General features: G+C 44.6%; 1 protein-coding gene across 2 annotated transcripts in view; it reads left to right on the plus strand.

Annotated features, from left to right (window-relative positions):
- Nucleotides 1-19317, plus strand: part of KIF13B (kinesin family member 13B) — a 158273-nt gene that overhangs the window by 34295 nt on the left and 104661 nt on the right. For both annotated transcript variants that reach the window (XM_077291730.1, XM_077291729.1), the window contains exons 3-8: nt 5304-5316; nt 6480-6540; nt 6873-6965; nt 8872-9052; nt 9228-9315; nt 9682-9816. In XM_077291730.1, coding sequence (XP_077147845.1) covers nt 5304-5316; nt 6480-6540; nt 6873-6965; nt 8872-9052; nt 9228-9315; nt 9682-9816 — 571 coding nt within the window. The remainder of the gene's footprint in view (nt 1-5303; nt 5317-6479; nt 6541-6872; nt 6966-8871; nt 9053-9227; nt 9316-9681; nt 9817-19317) is intronic.

Raw genomic sequence — 19317 nt, forward strand, 5'->3', positions numbered from 1 at the left:
GTTTGTCTATATACGAGCTGCTGTCTGTAGCTTTCCATGGGTCTGACTTTTCTTACATCAGATAAACATTGTCATTTTCTTAAGTATTGCTATTGATTTTTGAGGCCCCATCAATTAACTTGTATCTCTGCACTATTTTCATTAAATATTAACTTTTTATTTCTTTTGCTTTAAATGCCATATAAATGTATTAATGTGCTCCACTAAGACCACATCAACTCCAACCACGGATAAATTGGCTCCATTAATGCAGAGTGGTTCCCTTGTGATTGGTTGTCATTCACTTCTGAAGGACACAAAAATTATTTCTTCTAATTCTAATCAATGAATGGCTGCTCAACTGTACACTAATATAACTACTATAATACCGCTCCTATATGCAAGAATATAACTACTAGAATACTGCCCCTATATACATTAATAAAACTACTATAATACTGCTCCTATGTACAAGAATATAACTACTATAATACTTCTCCTATGTACCAGAATATAACTACTATAATACTGCTCCTATATACAAGAATATAACTACTATAATACTGCCTCTATGTACAAGAATATAACTACTATAATACTGCTCCTATATACAAGAATATAACTACTATAATACTGCCTCTATGTACAAGAATATAACTACTATAATACTGCTCCTATATACAAGAATATAACTACTATAATGCTGCTCCTATGTACAAGAATATAACTACTATAATACTGCCCCCTATGTACAAGAATATAACTACTATAATACTGCTCCTATGTACAAGAATATAACTACTATAATACTGCCTCTATGTACAAGAATATAACTACTATAATACTTCTCCTATGTACCAGAATATAACTACTATAATACTGCCCCTATGGACAAGAATATAACTACTATAATACTGCCCCTATGGACAAGAATATAACTACTATAATACTGCCCCTATGTACGAGAATATAACTACTATAATACTGCCCCTATGTACGAGAATATAACTACTATAATACTGCCCCTATGTACGAGAATATAACTACTATAATACTGCCCCTATGTACAAGAATATAACTACTATAATACTGCCCCTATGTACAAGAATATAACTACTATAATACTGCCCCTATGTATAAGAATATAACTACTATAATACTGCTCCTATGTACAGGAATATGACTTCTATAATGCCGCCATCTCTGGAGATGACTAGTGCGGTACTTAGTATTGTGTGTGTTTCCTTTGTGCAGTGAATGTTGATTGATCCGATCCCCAGTGTCTCCATTCTCGGAGCCCTTGGTGACTCCACATCTGTGCAGGTCTGGTTAACCCTACGCTGGTTTAGCAGTGGTCTGGGTGCTGGACGTCTGCCTCTCCACCCTCAGCAGCTTGCTCTGTCGGATTAATATTAGCCGTGTGTTAATGCACAATGAACATGGATTACGTGGAGTCTCTCTGTGTTAAGCTGCTGATACGTTCGGCTACAATCTGTTTTGACTTCTGAAATTGAAAAGACTTTTGAATAACAGTGACTTCTGAAATACTGTATACAAGGATTCCATTAAAATGATCCACAGGCTTAAAGGGGTTGCCCTCCTCTGGTTAAACCTAAGGGAACCCTGCAGATTGCGGAGTCCTATCGAGGGGTGCATTGCGCACTTGTAAGGTTTGACGTGGACATTTTGTTGGGAGCTTGGATGCATTGGTTGGATAGGTTCTGTGTATTGGGGTGCAGGAGTACCAGGGTTGCACTTGTAAGGTGGTGAATGGGGGTTCAATTTTGAGCGCCAGGATCAACCAGCTCCTTGGAGTTGGGGTGCTGGGTTTTCTGGGGGCAGGGACGGCGGGGCTGGCCATAAAACATCATTACGGACAGCAGGCAAGTAACAAATTCATGTCTGCTACGTCTGTAACAAACCAGTGAGGAGCTGAATGTATTTATTTCATTTTTTTTTTTTGAGTGCACCATATGCGGGACAATCTGGATTCTGACGGCTAAGCTTTAAGTATGGGGTTTAATGCTCCAAATCCTTTAAAATTTGACTCTATCTTGGATTTGGTGGATGTGCGACAGATATCATAGAAACGCCAGACACCTCACAGACGCAGGATGACAGCGAGGACTCGACAGAAGATACAAAGTGTCACACTAATCACTTAGAGCCACAGACATTGTAACTTTGTGGTGAAGACTGTCGGTATCACTGGCGGAGCAGTACTGCCCATCCCTATGTGTGATGCATCTAGAACTAGGGGTATTTGTGGCTGGACGGACCAATCAGATGCCCTCTAATCAGATCCCCGGATCAAGCTGTACGGTGACAGCCAGCCCTGCCCGATTAGATTCTGTTACAGGGCTTTTTGCTATTTGCTCTGGGGTTCTTTTGCATTAGTCTGCACACCTCTTCTGTGGGGTGATTGACATCTGTGAAGTCTGCACGGGGGTCCTGATCTGTAGTGTCAGTGAGCGGCTGAGGAGTGTGCAGGGGGCACTTCATAGTGCACGTGCCGCTCTATGTCCCTGTGCAGAGCGGACGCAGAAATTCGTGTCCTACAGGTCTGACAGGCTCGTGCTGCGTGCGGCCGGGCAAAGTACGCCCGTGTTCCTCCCATCTGTCTAGACGTCTTTGTAGTAGGGCGGCTCCAAAGTGGAAATCTTCCTCTTCACAGCATTATATTGTAAGGAACTTTCCAATAAAGCGCGGTTGTCATGATTGTTTCCATGAGATTGGAAGTGGAAACCAAATACAATTCTGTAAGGAAGTGAATGTTCAACATATGGTAACCAAAGCTTCGCTGCTTTGGCGGTGGGTTAGCTTTGCTGCTGCAGGTGCCGCTGTTAGCTTTGCTGTGGCAGTTTAGCTTTGCTGCTGCAGGTGCGGCAGGTTGGCTTTGCTGCTGCAGGTGCAGCGGGTTAGCTTTGCTGCTGTGGCGGCAGGTTAGCTTTGCTGCTGCAGGTGCTGCGGTTAGTTTTGCTGCTGCGGGTTGGCTTTGCTGCTGCAGATGCGGCGGGTTAGTTTTGCTGCTGTGGCGGTGGGTTAGCTTTGCTGCTACAGGTGCTGTGGTTAGTTTTGCTGCTGTTTAGTTTTGCTCCGGCAGTTTAGCTTTGCTGCTGCAGGTGCGACAGGTTTGCTTTGCTGCTGCAGGTGTGACAGGTTGGCTTTGCTGCTGCAGGTGCGACAGGTTGGCTTTGCTGCTGCAGGTGCGGCGGGTTAGCTTTGCTGCTACAGGTGCCGCAGTTAGTTTTGCTGCTGCGGGTTAGCTTTGCGGCAGTTTAGCTTTGCTGCGGCAGTTTAGCTTTGCTGCTGCAGGTGCGGTGGGTTAGCTTTGCTGCTGCTGGTGCTGCGGTTAGTTTTGCTGCTGCGGGTTGGCTTTGCTGCTGCAGTTGCGGTGGGTTAGCTTTGCTGCTGCAGTTGCGGTGGGTTAGCTTTGCTGCTGTGACGGTGGGTTAGCTATGCTGCTGCAGGTGCGGTGGGTTAGCTTTGCTGCTGCAGTGGGTTAGCTTTGCTGCTGTGGTGCGTTAGCTTTGCTGCTGCAGTGGGTTAGCTTTGCTGCTGCAGCTGGTTAGCTTTGCTGCTGTGGTGGGTTAGCTTTGCTGCTGCAGGTGCGGTGGGTTAGCTTTGCTGCTGTGGGGGGTTAGCTTTGCTGCTGTGGCGGGTTAGCTTTGCTGCTGTGGCGGGTTAGCTTTGCTGCTGTGGCGGGTCAGCTTTGCTGCTGTGGCGGGTCAGCTTTGCTGCTGTGGCGGGTTAGCTTTGCTGCTGTGGCGGGTTAGCTTTGCTGTGGCGGCGGGTCAGCTTTGCTGCTGTGGCGGGTCAGCTTTGCTGCTGTGGCGGGTCAGCTTTGCTGCTGTGGCGGGTCAGCTTTGCTGCTGTGGCGGGTCAGCTTTGCTGCTGTGGCGGGTCAGCTTTGCTGCTGTGGCGGGTCAGCTTTGCTGCTGTGGCGGGTCAGCTTTGCTGCTGTGGCGGGTCAGCTTTGCTGCTGTGGCGGGTCAGCTTTGCTGCTGTGGCGGGTCAGCTTTGCTGCTGTGGCGGGTCAGCTTTGCTGCTGTGGCGGGTCAGCTTTGCTGCTGTGGCGGGTCAGCTTTGCTGCTGTGGCGGGTCAGCTTTGCTGCTGTGGCGGGTCAGCTTTGCTGCTGTGGCGGGTCAGCTTTGCTGCTGTGGCGGGTCAGCTTTGCTGCTGTGGCGGGTCAGCTTTGCTGCTGTGGCGGGTCAGCTTTGCTGCTGTGGCGGGTCAGCTTTGCTGCTGTGGCGGGTCAGCTTTGCTGCTGTGGCGGGTCAGCTTTGCTGCTGTGGCGGGTTAGCTTTGCTGCTGTGGCGGGTTAGCTTTGCTGTGGCGGCGGGTCAGCTTTGCTGCTATGTTAGTGACGTAGACTTGTCCAGTTTCGGCACATTCTTCAAATGCTCCGGTCACCTCTTTGTTCTAAACTTCAGCCCCGGCAGCCTGTGACATGTAGGGTTAATCTCACATCCATATTTCCCATAGGAAGAACGTGCGCGGCTTAATTTCCTCTGTAATTACGGAACAATTAATGGAAGTGCTCATTTACCTGCCGCTGTGAGGAGCGAATGATTAAATAGGAAGTGCAGCCACAATCCCAGCAGTGACGTGTATGACGCCATCACCTCCTGCCCGGCGCTCCCATGATGTGGTGCATGCAGAATAGCTCCGTGATGTCTTCTATGGCGAGGGCGCAGTCATTGGGGGGTGGCTGGCATCAGGGGCACCCACAGCTCCAGCCTACCTACATAGCATCACTGTGGAATATGGGCACATTCCTCTTTCCACGGACATGCCGAGATCTGAGCTGTGCCGAGGGGCTTTGCTCTCTCAGTAGAACCCTTCATTCTGGAAATCATTGACAAAATGGGATCACAGACTCCACCAGTGCCACCAATAGGACCGGACTTGCCCTTTAATCATCGCCTCATTTCTACGAATTCGGAGAGGGACATGTTTAAAGGGCACCTGTCCCATCTAGTGAGCACCAGAGCCTTTCATGCCGCTGCGATGCATTTGGGTAGATGTGGGGTTTACATCCGTGTAGTTGGGTATTTCTGTATCTGTTTCTAATGACTCTGTGTATAAGTGAGGTGTAAGCATTTCTGCTCTGTGACACTACAAGTCCCAGCTTGCTGTGAGCTGTAGTTTCTCAGCAGCTTTGGATGGTCCGGTTGCAGCCTCTGCTCTACGTGCTGTCAGCTGTGTATACATAATATTCGATTTCGCTGCGTGCCTATGGGATTAGCCTGGGAATATTTACTAATGGCTTCCTCTGTTTGCTTCTTCCCTTCTTCTCCGATGGATTCCATGAATCTCCCAGGAACCAGCCAAAAGTAAGTAAAGTGTGACGTCCCCCGGAGGGCGAGGAGCTGCTGGGATCAGGGCCATGGACATGTCACCAGATACATTGTGCTCCTGTCCAATGACCTCCCAGTCCTGGGGTCCGCGCTGCCCCCATACTCTGATTTATGATGTGTCTGGAGGATGTGATGTCATGAAAACATTTCCTGCAGAAAGGAAAAGTGAAGTAATGAGTAGAAATGATTAGCGGCAGCGCCTTCCCACTGCCTTCCGGTTATGCCCTGGTTATGCACTGGTTCACCCTTCTGCTTCATTAGAGGCCACCCTAGAAGTGACAAGAGGATAGACCGGGTCACCTGTGTCCAGGGAGATAAAATGGCAGAAAGGTCACTATGGGAATGTAGAGCATAGCCGTGTTCGGTCCTGGCGCGAACAGTACAGGAAAGTTTTCTAGTACCTGGCTCAGTGAGTCTGGCCGAGTACTCGGTTACCTAGTATTTCACACAAATACTCCAGCAGTGTGTGCAGACTACAGAATTTTTAGTGTAGACGTTCACTTTTGTGCTTAGTTCAGAGAGTAAACAATTATTTATTATGCCTGGCTCAGTGAGTATAGAAGTTCTCCTTTGTGCCTGGCTTGGTGAGTACAGTTCTGTTTTGTGCTTGACTTATTGAATACAGGAGTTCTCTTTTGTGCCTGGCTCAGTGAGTACAGGAGTTCTCTTTAGTACTTGGCTTAGTAAGTACAGGAGTTCTCTTTTGTCCTTGGTCCAGTGAGTACAGGAGTTCTGTAATCTCTGAGCCAGGCATAAGAGAACTCCTGTACTCACTGGACCAAGCACAAAAGAGAACTACTGTACTCACTGAGCCAGGCACAAAACAGAACTTCTGTACTCCGTAAGCCTGGCAAAAAAGAGAAGTTGTCTGGCTTAGTGAGTACAGGAGAGCTCTTTTGTTGTTGGTCCAGTGAGTAAATAAGTTCTCTTTTGTGCCTGGCTCAGTGAGGACAGAAGTTATTTTTTAAATGTTGCTCCGCCTGGCTCAGAGAGTGCAGGATAGTTTGCTTGATCTTGATGTGAACAATGAAGAGGTTCTGGCACAGGAGTGTGGCTCAGTGAATACGGAGGTGGGCGCCATTATTGATGGGGGTCGATATCCAGTTGATTTAATGTCACTTATCCTTTTTTCTCTCTAGGTCTTTGCATACGATCACTGCTTCTGGTCCATGGATGAGTCCGTTACAGAGAAATTTGCAGGTAATGTGATGGCTCCACGTATAAGGAACTTGTCCAGAAGAATTCAGTGTACCATTGTGAGGGCATTTTCCTGCACACGGGTTGTGTTTGGTGTTAATTGACTTGACGGAGCCTGAGCTGCAATACCAGGATCATCCCATGGAGAATGGGGGAGCAAATTCATGACCACAACCTCCCTCCCTCCCGGTCCGCTGACTCCCATGGCTCCACTGGCCATATAGGTTACTAGAGAGAACTACAGTCAGGAGGGAAAATGTGTCTGCCCACTGTCCACCTGGAGTATACAATTATCAGGCCAATACGTATATTTATTTTTCTTTTTTCATCCATAGGACAAGATGTTGTTTTCCAGTGCCTTGGTGAGAATATTCTCCAGAATGCCTTTGAGGGGTACAATGCCTGTATCTTTGCCTACGGTCAAACCGGTAAGTGCAATTTTACTTCCTCCTATGTACAAGAATATAACTACTATAATACTGCCCCTATGTACAAGAATATATCTACTATAATACTGCCCCTATGTACAAGAATATATCTACTATAACACTGCCCCTATGTACAAGAACATAACTACTATAATACTGCTCCTATGTACAAGAATATAACTACTATAATACTGCTCCTATGTACAAGAATATAACTACTATAATACTGCCCCTATGTACATGAATATAACTACTATAATACTGCCCCATGTACAAGAATATAGCTACTATAATACTGCTCCTATGTACAAGAATACACCTACTATAATACTGCCCCTATGTACAAGAATATAACTACTATAATACTGCTCCTATGTACAAGAATATAACTACTATAATACTGTCCCTATGTACAAGAATATAACTACTATAATACTGCTCCCTATGTACAAGAATATAACTACTATAATACTGCTCCTATGTACAAGAATATAACTACTATAATATTGCTCCTATGTACAAGAATATAACTACTATAATACTGCTCCTATGTACAAGAATATAACTACTATAATACTGCTCCTATGTACAAGAATATAACTACTATAATACTGCCCCCTATGTACAAGAATATAACTACTATAATACTGCCACTATGTACAAGAATATAACTACTATAATACTGCCCCTATGTACAAGAATATAACTACTATAATACTGCTCCTATGTACAAGAATATAACTACTATAATACTGCCCCTATGTACAAGAATATAACTACTATAATACTGCCCCCTATGTACAAGAATATAACTACTATAATACTGCCACTATGTACAAGAATATAACTACTATAATACTGCCCCTATGTACAAGAATATAACTACTATAATACTGCCCCTATGTACAATAATATAACTACTATAATACTGCCTCCTATGTACAAGAATATACCTACTATAATACTGCCCCCTATGTACAAGAATATAACTACTATAATACTGCCCCCTATGTACAAGAATATAACTACTATAATACTGCCACTATGTACAAGAATATAACTACTATAATACTGCCCCTATGTACAAGAATATAACTACTATAATACTGCTCCTATGTACAAGAATATAACTACTATAATACTGCCCCTATGTACAAGAATATAACTACTATAATACTGCCCCCTATGTACAAGAATATAACTACAATAATACTGCCCCTATGTACAAGAATATAACTACTATAATAATGCCCCCTATGTACAAGAATATACCTACTATAATACTGCCTCCTATGTACAAGAATATAACTACTATAATACTGCCCCCTATGTACAAGAATATAACTACAATAATACTGCCCCTATGTACAAGAATATAACTACTATAATACTGCTCCTATGTACAAGAATATAACTACTATAATACTGCTCCTATGTACAAGAATATAACTACTATAATACTGCCCCTATGTACAAGAATATAACTACTATAATACTGCCCCTATGTACAAGAATATAACTACTATAATACTGCTCCTATGTACAAGAATATAACTACTATAATACTGCTCCTATGTACAAGAATATAACTACTATAATACTGCCCCTATGTACATGAATATAACTACTATAATACTGCCCCTATGTACAAGAATATAACTACTATAATACTGCCCCTATGTACAAGAATATAACTACTATAATACTGCCCCTATGTACAAGAATATAACTACTATAATACTGCTCCTATGTACAAGAATATATCTACTATAATACTGCCCCTATGTACAAGGATAAAGTTAGTATGTTGAGACTTTTTATATGTGACATTTATAAATTGCTCATTCTATGCTTTCTTGTTAGTTATGGTGCGATGTGTTTTTTTTCCATCTTTTCTCTCTTGCAGGCTCAGGGAAGTCCTACACTATGATGGGCACAGCGGACCAGCCCGGCCTGATTCCCAGACTATGCAGCACACTGTTCGAAAGAACTCAGAAAGCCGAGAGTGATGAATTGAGCTTTAAAGTGGAGGTTTCTTTCATGGAAATCTACAATGAAAAAGTCCGCGATCTGCTCGACCCGAAAGGGTAAATATGTCTTAATAAAGTGTCAGTTTGGCTTATAAAGCCTCATTGAAGACAAGTAAAGCCATGCCACTTATGGCAGAAGGTGGCTAGGGGGGGCGGCATTATGCCCTTTGTCATGACCGCTATAGTGTGTCGTCTACATTGTAACAATTCAGTTTTTCTGGTTTCCCCACAGAAGCAGACAGTCTCTTAAAGTTCGGGAGCACAAGGTTCTCGGTCCGTATGTGGATGGACTCTCTAAACTAGCGGTCACCAGTTACAGGGTAAGTATTCTCTCTGCCGTTGATGACTTAGATGGGCTGCCGAGCTGATTGACTCATGTGGCAAGCAGTAACTTTATTTTTAGGTAGGTAGTGGGGATTTTAGCAAGATGTGTGCGTGGGTGGTGATGACTGTGTTCTGTGCCTGGGATTGAACTGAAAAGGATGTGTAGGAGGAGCATTACAACTCCCCTCCCTTGAGTCCTTTTCAGCTGGATGCCAGACACCATATACAGATCTTATTTTGGGGTCTGAAATATGTTTTTAGTGGTTTAATCCTTTATAAACAACTTCTCTCATTGACGTTGACACTTGATAGTCTTGATGAACGTCTGTTAAGACTTGTCTTTTTTTTTTTTTTACTTCCAGGACATTGAGTCTCTTATGTCAGAAGGGAACAAATCCCGCACTGTAGCAGCGACCAACATGAACGAGGAGAGCAGCCGGTCGCATGCAGTTTTCAACATCATCCTCACGCACACCATTACTGATGTTCAGTCAGCGGTACGTGGTCTCACTCTCTGCTGATATCATTCCTGAAAATGTCAGCCATGTCGTGCTGTATTTCTATGTTTCCAGGAAGGATCATTCCGCTGAGTTATAGAAGTGGCAAATGTTAGCGTAGTACGTGTAATGGGAGGTGCAGTGGTCACAGCTGCACAAAGTAGTTCAGGAGAGGCGTGTGCTTGTGAGTTGGGGTGGGTTTACACATAACGAGCACCAAATGATTTTGTAAAAGTTGATACGCTGCTGTGCCCCCGCGTCACGGAGCGATGCGCTGCTGTGCCCCCGCGTCACGGAGCGATGCGCTGCTGTGCCCCCGCGTCACGGAGCGATGCGCTGCTGTGCCCCCGCGTCACGGAGCGAGGCGCTCCTTTCAGGAGATTAGTCATATGCCTTGTATTGTACTAGCTGGTTTCATGGTGCAGTCAGCACATTTTCTTGTTTTGTCACCTCATTTTTTCAGAATTTCTCATAGTTCTTTTTCTTCCCGTCTGACACTTCCTCTGCTGCAGCGATGATGGCCTGCAGCGGTGATTCTTGCGGCGCTTGCTCTGTCAGTGCAGGGGGAGGGTGACGGCCGAGTCAGCAGCTTCCACACTGCAGCTTATGGGTGTCTTGCATAGTCCGGACCAATAATGACCTTTTCCTGCATTTTTTCCATTGTGGGACCCCACAGAGCAGATCACTTACATTGTAACAGGGAGAACGCATCAGCTTGTTTAGCTCACAATGCATTATGAAGACAGGATACAGTGTAACAAATCCTCAGCTTAGCGTGTTCACTGCCAGCATTCATACATCATCTCCGCATGCAGGGATCTCCCTGTAGTATCACTGTCGGTCTGTGACTCTCCACATCCGGTGTCATCTGCTTCCTTGGCATCTGGCCACTTGACCTCTGTCCTTGAACTGTGAATTACCCAATAGGCCCAGTCCTGGCTCTATTCTCCCCAAGACCAAGATCACTTTTATAGGGACCCCGTCCCCCTCCCTCCTCACATTCTGGATGAGGCGGCCACTTAGTCATCCTTTGTGGTCCAGCTGATTGATGACCTCTCCAGGGCAGGACATGGAATGTGTCCTCCAGATTGTTCCTCCACGGCTTCTTCAGGATTCCTCTGTAAAGCCCCCGTCTCACTAAGCGAGATCGCTGCTGAGTCACAAGTTTTGTGACGCAACAGCGACCTCAGTAGCGATCTCGCTATGTGTGACACGTAGCAGCGACCAGGCCCCTGCTGTGAGATCGCTGGTCGTGTCGGAATGGCCTGGACCTTTTTTTGATCGTTGAGGTCCCGCTGGGTAGCACACATCGCTGTGTTTGACACCTTACCAACGACCTCGTTGACGACTCAGACACTGAATCGTCATAATAGCTCCCATGTGACATCGTTGTACAGGTCGCTACAGGTCGCTGGTGAGATGTCAAACAGCGAGATCGCAGCAGCGATCGTTGGGAAGATCTCACTGTTTGACATCTCACCAGCGACCACATAGCGACGCAGCAACGATCCCTGACAGGTCGTATCGTTGTCGGGATCGCTTTAGCGTCGCTAAGTGAGACGGGGCCTTAACATCTGTGTCCATGAGCTCATGGCGGCTGCTGCCTGCTGTGCCAAGACCATGAGCCGGTGCTAATGACCACCTAGTGCAGAGCTGCAGCGTGCCAGACGGGGGTCTACTGCTAGTGTCCGGTGTCTCCGGGGGGCTTTATTAACTAAGGCTGAGGGGAGTCCCACAAGCTGTTTTATGAATGATTCGGTGAGGGTGGATTCACACACATTCTGGCACTTTTCTTCTACATTTTTAACTTTTTTTTTTTTCAAAGAAATTGCGGCCAGATGTAACAATCGCGTCTGTGTCAAAAATGCATTACGTATAGAAGTTCTTGTCTTTTTTCTTTTTATATTAAAGGTAGCATGCTTTGGGTTTGCCATTACTTTATTATTTTTCTTTATATATATATATATATATATATATATATAATGTGTATATATATATATATATATATATATATATATATATATATATATATATATATATATATATAGGTATATGTGTGTAAATAAAATGTTTTTTTATTTTACAAAACATTTTTTTATTCATGGGAACATATATCCGTGTGCACTTAAGATATATAGTTTTCTATTATAAATATATGTAAATTTTTATTAGATTTCTGAGAAAGATTAGAAATATTTTTCAGAATATTGGATGGGGCAGAGGTCGACCATGCGCACCCCGCTCCGTTCATGTTCCCAGCAGTCGGACTCTCCGCAGTTAGTAATTTCATCCCTATCTTGTGCATAGGGGACAATGTACTATCTTGGGAATCACATTTTTTTTTTACCCCAGTGAGTAAGGCTAAATCAATAAGGGGTAACAGCGCCACTCCAGCTCCAGTGGGCTCCGCTGCGATTAGATCTGTCCATTCAGTCACCTGACCTCTGTGCCACCTACTGAAAGGCGCAATGTTTTCCTGCAGCACAGAGGATTTCAGCAGAGGAATGTGCTGATTTTTGTTTAAGGCCTCAGGGTCACAGTTACTTCAGGGCCTAGCGGAGACCATGGGAGCAGCCGCTTTATTGGCCTCACACTTGGCTTTGGTGATCTACCATTTACCAAATGGGGTGCTTCTGGCCATATATGGGGGCTATTTAAAGGGGTTGTCCCGAGAAGTGCATGGATAGCGTATCCCTAGGATAATGTTGTCAATGTCTGATCGCTGAGGGGCCTGCAGATTTCTCACCTGAAACCTAGTAGCAGCGGGCACCAAGAAATCGCCATGCCACTTCATCCCCTCTCCGCTATATTCTGAGGATTCTCGGTCAGCCCATTTACCTCATTAAAAAAAAAAATACGCCGGCTCACCGGGCGAGATGAAAGTGTGAGAACTGCCATGAAGACATGGAGGGGTCATTGTAAACATCCCGGGATAATGAGCCAGCCCCCCACCACCAGCCGGGCTGTCATCACATATATTTGGAGAAGCTCAATCTGTGCGGTGTGTACACTGGAGATGTCAGCGGCTCGTCACACTCTCCGGTTACAGTGCTAACATGCAGTGCAAATAAACCCTCCGCCATACTCCGCTCACAGCGAGCCCTGGCTGCAGCCGGCAGCGGAGGAAAAAATTTAATACGTTTTATAGAAAAATATTTAGAATTGAGAGTCCTCAGTGGTTGATACCTTTTTAATGGCTAACTGAAAAGGGTAACAAATTGCAAGTTTTCGAGACTACTCAGGCCTCTTCATCAGGCAAAGACTAAAAGAAATTCTGAAGAATCACATATTTATGGACATCATAGCACAGAAAGAAAAACCAAAACAAACCATGGATAAGACAGGTGACATGAAGCAGAATTACCATGAGTGATAAACAGTAATGTCCATAAATATTGGTCCAGTTTTTAGATAAGGGAATGTTTTATTGTCCTCTGATTGGGGTCTGGTTCTGTTGTGATGAGCCCTCATAGTCTGAGGGGCAAGTTCCTTAGTTGATGTAAAAAGAAATAAATCCATGCGACACATTCATTCCTGCACTAAGGCTATTAAAAGGTCGTCATCAGTTTATATTCCCAGACTCTTCTGTCTCTCTGAGATTTGAAGTTACCTTTTAATACAAGTAATTTCATGTCCATAATGTTATGATTTGGGAGACAAAAATGTTTGGCCACAGGTAGATCCATTCTTTTTTCTTTTATTGTATGGCGATGAGAGTTCATCCTTGTTCTCAGTTTCTGCCCTGTCTCCCCCACATACAGACCCCCAGTTGGACATTTAGTACAAATAATTAGGTACACCACATTAGAAGTGTCACAGCTGAAAGTACCTGGGATCTTGTAGTCCTGATGTGAGTTGGGATCTTTATCTTGTCCGTGGTCATTATAAATGGACAGGTTTTACATTTTTTCTGATTGCAGGGAAAGGTACCTGCAGCTGTTGGAGAGGACAGGGAGCTTCTGACAATGATGCTTCTTAGATTTGGGGGCTGCCTAAAACACAGTAGTGGGGGGTCTGGAAAAATGGATTGTAATCGGGCATCTTTTTGTAGTAAAGGTTGTAATTTCCGTGCAGCTCCCCTTAGCACCTCCAGATTTGGATTGTAGGTAACTACTAGAGGTACCCGGTTATTTTCTTCTTTAGCTTTGTAGTGTAGCAGGTGATTCCTTGATATTCTGGTGGCTCTTGTGATCTGGTTTTCAATGGTTCTTGGATGGTAGCCCTGATTCAAAAAGGTCTTTCTGAGGCGACCAAGGTGTTCATCCCTCTCCATGGGGTTGGAACATATACGATTGTATCTGATGGCTTGGCTGTAGACAATAGAGTTTTTTATGTGTTTTGGATGGAAACTGTCCCATTTAAGGTATGTTGGACGGTCAATTGGCTTCTGATACAGGGATGTCTCCATTTTATTGTTCTGCAGCTTAATGATGGTGTCCAAAAAGTTAATTTCAGTACAGGAGTAGTTGAGTGTCAAGTTGATGGTGGGATGAAATTGTTTAAACTGTTCATGGAACGTCTTTAGCTGTGGCTCAGACTGATTAAAAATGATTAAAATGTCATCAAAGTAGCGGTAGTAGGCCAGAGGCCTGATGGGACATGAGGACAAAAAGTCACTTTCAAGCTTGGCCAGATTTGCATACTGTGGGGCCATTTTACTTCCCATTGCTGTGCCAGTCTCCTGTAGATAGATCTTCTTGTCAAAGAGAAAAAAAGAATGGATCTACCTGTGGCAATACATTTTTGTCTCCCAAATCATAACATTATGGACATGAAATTACTTGTATTAAAAGGTAACTTCAAATCTCAGAGAGACAGAAGAGTATGGGAATATAAACTGATGATGACCTTTGACAGTCTTAGTGCAGGAATGAATGTGTCGCATGGATTTATGTCTTTTTACATCAACTAAGGAACTTGCCCCTCAGACCATGTGGGGTTATCACAACAGAACCAGACCCCAATCAGAGGACAATAAAACATTCCCTATCTACGTAAGAACTGGCCCAATATTTATGGACATAACTGTTTATCACTCATGGTAATTCTGCTTCATGTCACCTGTCTTATCCATGGTTTGTTTGTTTTGTTTTTCTGTGCTATGTTGTGCATAAATATGTGGTACTTCAGAATTTCTTTTAGTCTTTGCCTGATGAAGAGATCTCTGTAGTCTTGAAAGCTGCAATTTGTTCAGTTAGCCATTAAAAGGTATCAACCACTGAGGACTCTCAATTCTAAATATTTTTCTACTGGCTAACATGGTACCACGATATATATCTTTCCTGTATCAATACGTTTATGGAACTTTTTGCATGGTTTTTTCTTTATACTTCTTCTTTTTTTTTTTTTCATTTATTTTCTACTTATTTGATACTAGATGGTAGCCCGATTCTAACGCATCGGGTATTCTAGAATATGTATGTAGTTTACTTATGAAGATTTTCGAATAATACATTGAATACATAGGATTCAGCCGACCGCGACCAATTAGTGAAGCGTAGTTCAAATCCCGCGCCAATTTGCGGCCGGACTGCGCCTGTCGCTGATTGTTCGCAGCCGGCCACGTAGTATATAACAGCCCACGTAGTAAATAGCACAGCCCACGTAGTAAATAGCACAGCCACGTAGTACATAGCACAGCCACGTAGTACATAGCACAGCCACGTAGTACATAGCACAGCCACGTAGTACATAGCACAGCCACGTAGTACATAGCACAGCCACGTAGTACATAGCACAGCCACGTAGTACATAGCACAGCCACGTAGTACATAGCACAGCCACGTAGTATATAACACAGCCCACGGAGTATATAGCACAGCCCACGGAGTATATAGCACAGCCCACGGAGTATATAGCACAGCCCACGGAGTATATAGCGCAGCCCACGGAGTGTATAGCGCAGCCCACGGAGTGTATAGCGCAGCCCACGGAGTGTATAGCGCAGCCCACGGAGTGTATAGCGCAGCCCACGGAGTGTATAGCGCAGCCCACGGAGTGTATAGCGCAGCCCACGGAGTGTATAGCGCAGCCCACGGAGTGTATAGCGCAGCCCACGGAGTGTATAGCGCAGCCCACGGAGTGTATAGCGCAGCCCACGGAGTGTATAGCGCAGCCCACGGAGTGTATAGCGCAGCCCACGGAGTGTATAGCGCAGCCCACGGAGTGTATAGCGCAGCCCACGGAGTGTATAGCGCAGCCCACGGAGTGTATAGCGCAGCCCACGGAGTGTATAGCGCAGCCCACGGAGTGTATAGCACAGCCCACGGAGTGTATAGCACAGCCCACGGAGTGTATAGCACAGCCCACGTAGTATATAGTAATGTGGGCATCATATCCCGCTTAAAAAAAAAAAATAAAAAAAATTTAAATACAAAATAGTTATATGCTCCTCGCGCTCTCCAGTCCCAAGAGTGCATTGCGGTCTCGCGAGATGACGTAGCGGTCTCGCGAGACCACTACGTCATCATCTCGCGAGATCTCAATGCATGGAGCGGTCACCGGAGCGTCGCGAGGAGCGGGAAAGGCCTGTTCTGGATCCGAGGGGTGGTGAGTATATAACTATTTTTTTTTTTTTTATTATTTTTAACATTAGATCTTTTTACTATTGATGCCGCATAGGCAGCATCAGTAGTAAAAAGTTGGTAACACAGGGTTAATAGCAGCGTTAACGGAGTGCGTTACACCGCGGCATACCGCGGTCCGTTAACGCTGTCATTAACCCTGTGTGAGCGCTGACTGGAGGGGAGTATGGAGCGGGCACTGACTGCGGCGGGAGTAAGGAGTGGCCATTTTGCTGCCGGACTGTGCCCGTCGCTGATTGTTCGTGGCTGTTTTGCCGCGACCAATCAGCTACTTGGGATTTCCGTGACAGACAGAAGGACAGACAGAAAGACGGAAGTGACCCTTAGACAATTATCTAGTAGATTTATTTGTTTATTATTTCTATTATTTTTTACTTTATTTTAATATAATATAATTTCATCATCATTATTATTATAAAATAAAGTAAAAAATAGAAATAATAAACAAATAAATATCAAATAAGTAGAAAATAAATGAGAAAAAAAATTACTTTTCTACTTCATTTTAATTATACAACTGATTTACGATTTTTATTTTCTTATTTATTTGACTATTTTATTTTGCTATTTTTTTCTATAATTATTTAATGTATTTAGATTTTTTTTTTAAATTATTTTTAGTCACAGGACACATTTTTGCTGCGGTTTCCGGCCTATGCTGACACTACTTCACACCACTTTAGACCTGAGACTTGCCGGCCGCTTCCGTCACATGGATCTGTCCCGTCTGTAATGGATGTTTCCTGTGTGCCTCTTATCTGGTGCACAGATAATCCCGGGTGACGAGGGATTTCCCGATTTACTGTATAAGCTGTGAAGACAAAACAACGCGCTTCATCACTCAGCGCTGAGGCCTAGTCATATGAATGGGTTTGCTGGTTTTGACCACAGCAGACATTTTTTGGGTGAACATTGATACACCTATATTTGTTTTATTTTTCAACTTTGCCATAGTATATTGCCCCATCCTATACCGAGGCATCCAGTAAAATCGTGTACTGGCGACATACATATCCATAACGTCAGCATAAGTGCCTTGTTTTCCAGAGCAACCAATCACAGTGCAGCTCTCATTTTCTTAAGGCACTTTCAGAGATGTAACCTGAGCTCTGATTGGTTGCTATGGGCAACGAGGCCTAGTAATTATTAGGACATACAAAATCCACAGCTGTATTTCTGTTATACCTCGTGCTGCGATTCTCCATAGTATCTCTTCTGAATCCAGACTTGGACATGGTTTTCCCAGTGTCTAGTGCTGTGGCTTCCTGTCCCTTTATAGACCATTACATAAATAGGGAAAAGTACATGTTTTTCCCGCCTAATTTGAGTTTAGCTGAATCACAATCGCACCATTAAGAGGCACAGACTAGGCAAATTCGACATTATTTTTGCAAATCAAGTGACCTGTCAGATTAAAATGCATTGTTGGCGTTAAGCAGCTGCCAGATGCCTCTGACAGCCCCTTGTCTCCAGTGTCGGAGGCCAGCTGTAGTGTCCTTCAGGGCATCTACAGTATACAACATTTTCTGGGTGCATGTCATTGCCCTATTCATTTTTCGCATTCTTTTCAAGTCACTTTTTTTTTTTCTTTGCACCAAATTCTTCAAAATGGCACAGGTGGTTCATGAATTTTACACAAAAAAAGTCTACATATCTGTATTTAAACGTCTTAGAACTTTTTTACACGTTCCGCTAAAGTATTGCAAAATTTGCACTAAAATTCCAGATGCATATGTAATCACTCCGGATAAAAGTTCTAAGACGTTTAAATACAGATATGTAGACTGTTTTTTTGTGTGCAAAATTCATGAACCACCTGTGCCAATATATATATATATCAAAACCAAAAATTTGTAATTTTATTTAATTTGCTTAATTGATAATGCGTGTGTGTATATATAAATTTGTGTATACAGTACAGACCAAAAGTTTGGACACACCTTCTCATTTAATGATTTTTCTGTATTTTCATGACTATGAAAATTGTACATTCACACTGAAGGCATCAAAACTATGAATTAACACATGTGGAACTATAAACTTAACAAAAAAGTGTGAAACAACTGAAATTACCGTATTTTTTTGGACTACAAGACGCACTTTTTCTCCCCCAAAAAAGGGGGGAAAATGGGGGGTGCTTCTAATAGTCGCAATGCAGGCTTACCGTGGCAGCAGAGGTGTGGCGGCAGAGGTGCGGGGATGAGGAGGCGTAGTGAGCTGGGTCCCTTTCTCCGGTGAGGTGATGCAGCAGCCCGGTAAGCAGCAGAGCCGGGTGAATCCTGTTGTTATCGGTGGTGGCGGCCATCTTCCTGAGGCCGCGCGTGTGCAGATGGAGCGCTCTGCTTCCCGGGGCTTCAGGAAAATGGCTGCGGGAGGCCGCATGTGCGCAGATGGAGATCGCGGTGGCCATTTTCCTGAAGCCGAGTTCGCAGATTTAGATCTTGGCTTCCAGAAAATGGCCGCCGCGATCTCCATCTGCGCACGTGCGGCCTCCCACGGCCATTTTCCTGAAGCCCCGGGAAGCAGAGTGCTTCATCTGCGCATGCGCGGCCTCAGGAAGATGGCTGCCACCGCCGATAACAACAGGATTCACCTGGCTCTGCTGCTTACCGGGCTGCTGCATCACCTCACCAGGGAAAGGGACCCCTCTCACGCCATACCTCTCACTGCGCCTCCTCATCCCAGCACCTCTGCCGGTAACCACTGCTGCAACCCTCCCATGGACACCAGGCCGTGGCGTCGCCCACCTAAGCAGGAAGGGACCCTGCTCAGGTGCACGCCGTACTGCATCACCCCACCTCTGCCGACACCATGCCTCCTGTGACCCTGCTCTGCCACCGCCAGCCCTCAGGTAAGATACTGTAAATTCGGACAATAAGACGGACCCCCATCTTATAAAAAATCTTTTTTTCTGCAA

This window comes from Ranitomeya variabilis, chromosome 2 (assembly GCF_051348905.1).
Source record: "Ranitomeya variabilis isolate aRanVar5 chromosome 2, aRanVar5.hap1, whole genome shotgun sequence".
Lineage (NCBI taxonomy): Eukaryota > Metazoa > Chordata > Amphibia > Anura > Dendrobatidae > Ranitomeya > Ranitomeya variabilis.